The sequence below is a fragment of the Carassius auratus genome, chromosome 32 (assembly GCF_003368295.1).
Source record: "Carassius auratus strain Wakin chromosome 32, ASM336829v1, whole genome shotgun sequence".
NCBI lineage: Eukaryota > Metazoa > Chordata > Actinopteri > Cypriniformes > Cyprinidae > Carassius > Carassius auratus.
In genome coordinates, this window is record NC_039274.1 from 33,638,793 (window position 1) to 33,649,154 (window position 10,362).

At 36.1% G+C, this 10,362-nt stretch overlaps 1 protein-coding gene across 2 annotated transcripts in view; it reads left to right on the forward strand.

Moving 5' to 3' along the window:
* Window positions 1-7,236, forward strand: part of LOC113052260 (dedicator of cytokinesis protein 11) — a 65,853-nt gene extending 58,617 nt beyond the window's left edge. The window contains exons 52-53 of one of the 2 annotated variants that reach the window (XM_026216676.1): window positions 129-267; window positions 5,022-5,111. In XM_026216676.1, the coding sequence (XP_026072461.1) occupies window positions 129-267; window positions 5,022-5,111 (229 nt within the window). Of the gene's footprint in view, window positions 1-128; window positions 268-5,021 lie in introns of both variants that reach the window. The other variant, XM_026216675.1, reaches the window with a different exon arrangement.
* Window positions 7,237-10,362: the final 3,126 nt, after the last annotated feature.

Below are 10,362 nucleotides of genomic sequence, written 5' to 3' on the forward strand. Positions count from 1 at the left end.
ATTTTTGCATTTAACTACTAGCTAAAAATAACACATTAGCATGCTAAAACTAAAATTGCTACTTTTTTATTGTTTATATTACTATATTGTTTCTGTTATGCTTAAACATTTGGTTATATTTGTTGCAGGCAATTTGTCAATGCATGCAGTATGGCTCTGGAGATTAATGAGAGACTCATTAAGGAGGATCAGTACGAGTATCATGAGGGACTTAAGACTAACTTCAAAAGCATGGTGAAGGACCTTACTGATATCATCCACGAGCCGGTATGTTTGTTTGGCCATTTCTGTCTGTCTGTCTGTCGTTCTGTCTGAAGTCTGTCTGTCTGTCTGTCTGAAGTCTGTCTGTCTGTCTGTCTGTCTGTCTTAAGTCCGTCTCTCTGTCGTTCTGTCTGAAGTCTGTCTGAAGTCCATCTGTCTGTCTGTCTGTCTGTCTGTCTTAAGTCCGTCTGTCTGTCGTTCTGTCTGAAGTCTGTCTGAAGTCCATCTGTCTGTCTGTCTGTCTGTCTTAAGTCCGTCTGTCTGTCATGCTGTCTGAAGTCCAGCTGTCTGTCTGTCATTCTTTCTGAAGTCTGTCTGTCTGTCTGTCTGTCTGTCGTTCTGTCTGAAGTCCATCTGTCTGTCTGTCTGTCTGTCTGTCATTCTGTCTGAAGTCCAGCTGTCTGTCTGTCTGTCGTTCTGTCTGAAGTCTGTCTCTCTGTCTGTCGTTCTTTCTGAAGTCCATCTGTCTGTCTGTCTGTCTGTCGTTCTGTCTAAAGTCTGTCTCTCTGTCTGTCGTTCTTTCTGAAGTCCATCTGTCTGTCTGTCTGTCGTTCTGTCTAAAGTCTGTCTCTCTGTCTGTCGTTCTGTCTGAAGTCTGTCCATCTGTCATTCTGTTTGAAGTCTGTCTGTCTGTCTGTCTGAAGTCTGTCCAGAGTCTGTCGTTCTGTATGAAGTCTGTCATTCTGTCTGTCTGTCGTTCTGTATGAAGTCTGTCATTCTGTCTGTCTGTCGTTCTGTATGAAGTCTTTCTGTCTGAAGTTTTTCTGTCATTCTGTCTGAAGTCTGTCCGTCTGTCATTCTGTCTCTCTGTCTGTCCGTCATTCTGTCTAAAGTCTGTCTTTCTGTCTGAAGTCTGTCTGTCTGTCTGTCTGAAGTCTGTTTGTCTGTCTGTCTGTCATTCTGTCTGTCTCTCTCTCTCTCTCTCTCTCTCTCTCTCTCTCTCTCTCTCTCTCTCTCTCTCTCTCTCTATATATATATATATATATATATATATATATATATATATATATACAAAATATCAAGCAAAAATAAAATAGTACTTAAAATACTACTACAATAGAGAACCTGGAAGTTTAATTCCATGCAGGTTCCTTTGAGATTTTCCTGTGGGGTTTTATGATGGGGTTTTTCAATTTATGTGTAGATTAAAGCCTGTGGTAAACAAATCTGGATGAAAGTTTTGATTTTGTTCTACAATATAAATTACACACACACACAGCCCAGTTTTTATTTACTCTAATTCCCTTTCAGTCAGCCTCTATTGGTCTCTCAAAGCGAGATCCCAATTTGTCGGTCACAACGTGACTTGTATGGGATCTCGCTTTGAGAGACAAGTCTATTTTGAGTGTAAACTAAACGAGCTAATGGACATTGGCATGTGATGATTGCATCCAGCTGCCACTGATCTCAGTATGAGCATAAAAAGGTAGCAGGTGCAACGCATACAAGCTTTTCGCTTTGGAGCGAAGCGATCACATCGTCTTGAGCATGTCATCATCACAAAATTAGTACACTTTTTTTTTATTTTGAAGTTCACAATGTAGCCTACTAAGCCTGTTTTGTGCTCAATTTATTATATTGAAAGATAATTACGATATTGTAAACATGTAATAATAATAATTATTATTATTTTTAAATGATGTGCTGCTGGTATTACCTTATGAACTGTGATTACATTATAAGTTGCCAAAGTGTGTTCATAATGTAATACGTTTCTCATGCAATAACCTATTACATTATTTGAAAAATTATTACATTGAAAAATTACATTATGAGCTCAAGATTTTAAGTTTTGAGAAAATTATTACATTATTATTTCAACAATAATGTCATATTTATTACATTTTGCAGTTTTTACATTATGTGCAGTTATTACATTATTAGTTGCTACATGGTATCTCTCTCTAAAAAGCCACTTCTCATGAAAATGTTGACCCATCGTGATTTTGTTCCCTTTTTTTTTTCTCTCGGTACCTAAACCCCAGAAATGTATTGCCACACCAAGCTATTTGACAAAAAAAGACAAAAAACTTGTTGATGTTTGATGATGTGTGAAAATCTGAATGGTTTGAAAGTCTTTTCACTTGGATTGCTTTCACTCCTTTCGTTTATGTCTGATTTGATCTACAATGTGCGTTATGATCCACTTTCTAAAAAAGTTCAAAAGTCAACCTTCACATGTTAATAGCAGTTTTTGCTAGCATTTATTTGCTTGGCCAGTTTTGACTTTGGACCCTATGTAGTGGTTTTGATGGTTTTTGTGGTTGCAATAAGTTTGTAGCAATTACAGACTGAATTAGGATTACATCTATCTATACTCTCGCCCATGTAGACTTCAGGAAATGGGCTAACTGGCCATTTCCCTCAGTTAAAAACAAACAAACAATCAAAATTACTTCATGTATCCACTGCTTTAGAAATTATTATTCAGAACCACTGAGGTTTGGAGCTTTTATTTTTTACTCTTATGACCTGAAGTCAGTGATTGGCAGACAGGTTTGTTGTTTGGTACAGTGACAGCACAACAGGTTTGAACTGGTTTGTCTTGCACGCTCAGTTTTACTGGAGAGATTGTGTCCTGAGATGACACACTTGATGAAGACTTTGAGAGTGAAACTTTCCAAAAACGCTTTTTATATTTTGGTGTTGTTTTTGTTTTCTAAGAATAACTTACTGATAAAATACCATCTTCTTGACTGAAAAATGGAAATGCAGATTATCATTGTTTCTAATTGAATGTGTTCATTCAGTGTGATTTATTGACATTTACAGTAAAGGCCATTTGTTATTTAGACATATTTAATGATTTACATCTGCCACAGTGATATTTATATATTTTAAAATGTAAAGTTGAATTAACTGACAGCTCCATTAAATTTTGTGCGCACACCATGAAATATTTGTGCACATCGCAGACTTTTAACACTTGTTATCAAAACATCAATGCACTTAGCCATAGAAGCACAAAGCCTTTGCTTTGAAAACCTTGATTAAGGACCAGTTTCTTTACAGTTTAATCCTAAAAGCAGTCATATTATGTCTAAACACAGAAAAAAAAAAACATTTTCATCTTGGTTGGTGACCATTGATGAATGTGTTGACTTTTCAGACAATTTTTTAACATTTGGTTTAAGATTTTATGGTTTTACAAAGTGAACATTGTAAAAATGAGGCTAGCTTAATCTATCTTAGTCTTTTTCTTAGTCTTTTCCCCTAGAAGTCCCTAGAAGAACATGTGTCATTAAATTAATCTGACTTAGTCTTCTTGACGAGTGAATGTAACCATTTAGGTGAAGTTGGCAAAATGCAGGTACTTATAGTAATTTAATTTTTTTTTTTTGAGTAGGCCAGAATTAGCTTGAAACTATTGAAAATGCTCAAGTCAGAAATCAAGCTCAAGTCAGAAAATATGTTTTATTTGACAGTTGTTATTATTTACAGTAAAAACTGTTTAAAGGCACAATATTAATTGTATGTAGATCCTATAATACAATATAATCCTTAAGTAGTTTTACATATTTGGGATGCTTCGATGAGCCACCTTTTTCGCCTCTGATAGCGATTCGATACCAGTGCAGTTGTTTTCTTTTAAACCAACGTCGAATTTCTGTATCTCTGTGTGGAACTGATAATAATTCTTTCACAACAGTATATTTGGATATAAAAAAAAAAAAACAGTTTTACATTTCTGTTACTGTGTGCGATAAAAACCTATAGTCTTTTCTACTCCTAACAGACACCCGGTAACAAGTTACATGATTCAGAAACAACAGTAAACTCCAGACAATTTAAAGTCATTTTATGCAAAATCATAGACATTTACCTTCAAATCAAGTATAATAATGGGAATGCTGAATGGAGGATGACTGACAGCCACAGGGGACTTAAATATTCATATGTATCTCACATTTCAGAAGACTTGGTATGTTGTTTACCAGAACTTTATTGTGCTTTATAATGATTTTATGCCTGTTGTGCGGCTTAACAGTAACACACAATAGCACACACACAGTATCTGATTTGGATCAGCCCTGTTTGACCGATACCCAATCAGGCAAAGAATGGCAGTATTGGAGCGGATACCTGGTTGGTGCATCCCTAATACATATGAATTTTCATGCAATAAACAAGTCAGTTCTCGTCTCCTGTATGTGAATGTATTTTCTCTCATGCACAAATCGTCATTAAAATACAGTCACAGTATTGGAAACACTGCGGTCCTCTTCTGATCAGGATGTAATTTAATTAAGATATTTTGTAATAGATTAGTTTCTAGTCTAAACGCACATTAGTTTCCACCAGCAGAAGTGCTGCAAGCGTTTGTCTTTGTTACTATGGCTTATTGCGTCATCGTGATTATTAAAAACTGAACTGCTACTGGAAGTGAGTATGTGGTAATTTGTTTCGAAATCTGTATGTCACTGCATCTTTAAAACTAGTACTTAGAAGTTTAAACCCAAGAAATCGATTGTAAAGTGCTATTTTTCTTTTCTTAGTTTGAGGTGTTATTGTGAATGTAATGCTGTCCTACTTCTTCTGCTTCTAATGTGTCTCTGTTTTTCTTCATCATGCTGCCATGTGCTATAGATTGAGTTCTAGGTAACCGCTTTTGTTGCACAAAAGTATTCGTCTTTTCTTTGAAATTTTTGTGCATCCAGTTGCTATATCCTTAAATGATTCCGTTATCACCTAATAACATGATTCCAAATCTCCCGTTTCATTCCCAAATCCTTATCCTGTTTTCATCTGCCGCCCCTCAGATCTTCCAGGAGGATATGATGCCATCCCTGCTGCAGAACTCTGTTCACGTGTTCCGTGCTATCAGTGGAACCTCCACTGACCTGAGCTAGAACCTGATGGTGGCTCCTGACTGTTCTGGATTATCAGCCCTCCTCACAACTGAATGTACAAATCAAGATTCTAGGCCTTCAGCAAGCATCTTTTCAGGCTACAAGAATGTCTGCATTTTCTGTGCCATGTTTTTACTTATTGTGTGCAGCAAGTTTGTGTACATATTGCTTTTACCCTTTTTACTTTTTAATTCACATTCCTGGTCTTATCATGTTTGTAGCATTGTTGCTTTTAGGCTCACATCACCAAGTTGCCTTATTTTTTAAGTTAAACAAGGACAATAACTATAAAGATTACGATAAAGATATCGTTCTCAGTATTAAAGAAAAGCAGAGTCCACACCACAACTATAACGATAAAGGCACAGAGAAACGATATCGTTGGAAGCACTTTCAGAACTATTTTTTTTCCAGCTGATGAATGATACAAACATTGACATCCAATCAGAATCCATCCTGCTGTAACGAGCTTGAAAATCGCGATTTGAGAATTGAGATGCACGTGTGATTTGAATAAACAAACAAGATCGTTCGCTGGTGTGGACACTAATATCGTTGTCTTTATAGTTATATTTATAGTTATCGTTCTGAGTTTAAATGGGTCTTTACTGTCTTACCTACCTATTTAGTCATGCTTTTTAAATCAGAAATATGACAAAGACAATATTAAGTCATTATAATATAAAAAGTTAATTATGACATAAGCCATTATTTTGAGATAAAAGTAAAATATGACAATTTATGACATTAAATTGAAATTATGACAAATTATAAAATGTGTCAAAATGTTGACAGTCCTAATGTGATAAAATGTACAATTTATACATACTCATAATTTAAAATTTTTTATCTCATAATTGTCTTAGTATGTTCAAATTTGACTTTTTTTGTATAAATAGTACATCTTTTCATGTCATATTTATGATTTACAAAAGATTTTTCTTTATGTGGTGGAAATGGGCTTTCATAGTCCATATATCCAGTCATCTCTATGACCACTTTTCATGATCCAGTTATCGAGGTATAAAAAAAATGTCTTGTATTCTATGAAAACGTCAAATTTGTTACCAATGCCATTACATTTTGACCCTGCATTTTCTCTGTGATGTACAATCTGTTTTGTATCTCAGCCAAACTGTCTTATTTTAAACTGCAGGGATGCTACTGGAAACAAAACGAGTTTTGTTGTAGATCACTCAACACACCAAAGATCAAATGGACAGTTTATATGCCTAATATCTCCATATTAAATAACTTTTGCATTGACTGTTTTATTTCCTGAAAAGTGTGATGCTTGGTGCAAACTGCACGTTGCGTAGTTCGAAAGAAACATGGTTTTCTGCTGCCAACTGCCAAAAAGAAGAATTTAAACTAGCTACTATATGTGGTCAAATCACACCATCCCTCTTCCCCATTTTCAGTTGTACATATAACTTTGGTGGTTACTGACTAGCTGCACGTTTGTAAGATCGAACTAAGATCATTGTGCATCTTTTTTATCATTCAGTGAAATTGCAATATGCTGGAGTTGCAATGCTACTATTTAAATATGTATATGTAAAGCTTTTTAAAAAAGAATGCATACCCCAGACTGTAGAGAACTGACTTTGTCGTCAGGAATGATGTACTGCAGAATGTAACAGCCTATTGATATTCAGTTTAAGCAGACTTTTGTGATTCCTATTGTAAACATTTGTTTTTTGTTGGGCTGGCCCAGCCAGTACAGCCTATCAAGGGTTGATTTATGCTCAAAAATTCTGTTGGTAGCCTACTCTTCAGACCTTGCCGCACTGAATACTCAAATTGCACACAGAGAGTGTGTGGATTTAGATAGGAAATTGTCCATTTGTTGTAAATTGTGTGTGTGTGTGTGTGTGTGACTGAGCACATGGAAATGTATGCAGTATTGACAAAGTAGTATTTGCAAGCAGTTATCATCGTAAAAATGTCTAAATTTTCGGGTCTAGTAATGGATGCTGAATTTGCTATAAAGAAGATCATGTGAGACAAGCTGCTGCTTCCCAAGATTAGTTTCATAAATTCCTTCATGTTTTGTCAGCATATAATGTATGAATGGTTTTTTCCCCATGTGGTCTATAGTTCAGAAGATAAAATAAATATTTCTTTAAAAAAAATGTTTTGATGGTTATTCTGAGCTTTTTTGAAGAATACTACTTTCCCAGAACATGTCTATTTTCTACACACACACAATTTGTGGGAAAAGACTTTCAATAAACATGTTAGATAAAATCTGTGACCCTTCTCTGCAAAAAAACGTTTCAGAATTGATCCTTTACTCCTGTGAGAATTTATTGTCTTTGCATTTGAAACATTAAAGATGCATTTTTAAAATTCATATCCATATGATTTGTCCAAGGTGTCCACAATCTGTTTTGTTGTCCGAGGGAAACTGGAGATGTTTATCCAGGTGCATCTCAAATTAAAATGTCATGGAAAAGTTCATTTCATTAATTCAACTCAAATTGTGTAAATTGTGTATTAAATAAAATTAAATGCACACAGACTGAAGTAGTTTAAGTCTTTGGTTCTTTTAATTGTGAAGATTTTGGCTCACATTTAACAAAAACCCACCAATTCACCATCTCAACAAATTAGAATATGGTGACATGCCAATCAGCTAATCAACACAACGAACAGCCTTCAAAACGGTCTCTCAGTTTGATTCAGTGGGCTAAACAATCATGGGAAGACTGCTGATCTGACAGTTTTTATTCAGAAGACAATCATTGACACCCTTCACAAGGAGGGTAAGCCACAAACATTAATTGCCAAAGAAGCTAGCTGTTCACAGAGTGCTGTATCCAAGCATGTTACAGAAAGTTGAGTGGAAGAAAAACATGCGCAACAAACCGAGAGAACTGCAGCCTTATGAGGATTGTCAAGCAAAATTGATTCAAGAGTTTGAGTGAAATTCACAAGTAATGGACTGAGGCTGGGGTCAAGGCATCAAGAGCCACCACACACAGACGTGTCAAGGTATTTGCTGAAACCACAGACAACGTCAGAGGCATCTTACAGCTAAGGAGAAGAAGAACTGGACTGTTGCCCAGTGGTCCAAAGTAATTTTTTCAGATGAGAGCAGGTTTTGTATTTCATTTGGAAACCGAGGTCCTAGAGTCTGGAGGAAGGATGGAGAAGCTCTTAGCCCAAGTTGCTTGAAGTCCAGAGTTAAGTTTCCACAGTCTGTGATGATTTGGGGTGTAATGTCTTCTGCTGGTGTTGGTTCTTTGTGATTTTTGAAAACCAAAGTCACTCCACAGGTTTACCAAGAAATTTGAGCACTTCATTCTTCCTTCTGCTGACCAGCTTTTTGAAGATGCTGATTTCGTTCTCCAGCCGGGTTTGGCACCTGCCCACACTGCCAAAAGCACCAAAGGTTGGTTGACCATGGTGTTGGTGTGCTTAACTGGCCAGAAAACTCACCAGACCTGAAGCCCAGAGAGAATCTATGGGCTATTGTCAAAAGGAAAATGAGAAACAAGAGACCAAACAATGCAGATGAGCTGAAAGCCATTATTAAAGAAACCTGGGCTTCCAGACCACCTTAGCAGAGCTACAAACTGATCACCTCCCTGCCACGCTGAATTGAGGCAGTAATTAAAGCAAAAGGAGCCCCTACCAAGTCTTGAGTACATGTACAGTTAATTAACATACTTTCCAGAAGCCCAACAATTCACAAAAAAAATACTTATGAAGTATTCTAATTTGTTGAGATAGTGAATGGGTGGGTTTTTGTTAAATGTGAGCCAAAATCATCACAATTGAAAGAACCAAATACTTAGACTAATGCAGTCTGTGAGCAATGAATTTATTTAATACACGAGTTTCACAAGCTGAGTTGAATTACTAAAATAAATGAACTTTTCTCTGGGATGCACCTGTAGTAGTCTTAAACTTCAGGAAGGTTTTACTGAGGTTTTATCTGATCTGACATTTTAACTGGTTATTAAAGCATCTTGATTAATCCATCATGATGTCATGCTTATGTTTTTCAATGACTTGTTGATGAATGTTATGAAAGTTAAACTATTAATGAATTTTGTTACATCCCTTTTTGTCTAGGGGTAAAAGGACCGTAACATATGCTACTTAAGAGGAACGAAAACATATCGGTGAACGTAAAAACCAATGGGCAACAAAAAAGAAGAAGTGAGAGTAGGCTCGATCTGCAATCCCAGCACCCACACACATGGAAACTCTTCAAGATTTTATTGACAAAGTAGAGTCTTTGTACAGCAGTTAGGGAGGGGAAGGGAGGGTAAAGGCCAAAATAACAAACAAAAGGAGGAAGCTACATGGGAGTAAGGGAATCTAACTTACCTATCAAGCAAAACTTAAAAAAAAAAACAAGAAAAAAAACATGTCTCTTCTTTGACTTCCTCACTGTCCCAAGAAAACAAGGGGAAAAGAAAGTGTTGAAGTGGCACCCACCTCCCTAATGCGTCTGCAGAAAAAACAATGGCCAACTACACACAATCACTACAACCAGTACAACACAGCCTTAGTGGCTCAGAGTACAGTCTTCAACGAGATCTGGGAAAAAAGACGGCCCAAGCTCTGTTCAAATGCAAGCTGAGTGGGACAGCTGACACCAATTAGACTTCTTTGAGAGTGTAAGAAATTACTTACTTTTATGTTGTGGTTGAAGCAGAGTTTCCAGTTTTAGAAATGTATAAATAAACTGGCTAGTTTCTTAATATTGAAATTAATGCCTTTTTTATTTTATTTTTAGAGAAAATTTCTTCATGGTTTTAACAGTCTTCCATTCTAACAGGAATGTATTAAAGTGCCAATTAATTAATTAACACTTATTCCCATTATTGTCTTTCTAAAATATGCAAATTGGCATATTTCATTCCATGGAAATGTTAATTTGCATAGTTCTACTATACACGGTATATTTGTTTAGTTTGTTTATGATGTAGGCTACATATAGTTCAGCAAGTACAACGTTCCTGGACCAACATCCTTGTTGATCATGGAACAACATTCCAATCAACCAATCAGAAATGAGATATAACTTTTTAGGAAATGTCTGTTTCAGGTTTACAATCAGGGTTAGGTGCTTCTACACTCTTGTTAATCAGCTATCATTTGCCTCTGATTTTAAGAATAAATTATGGGTAAGGTTAGGTGTAGGGGAGGGGATTGGGTAAAGTCTGTATTTTTGGACAGTAATGTTGATCCAGGATCAACAAAAGATGTTTTACTTGGCAACATCACAGCGACC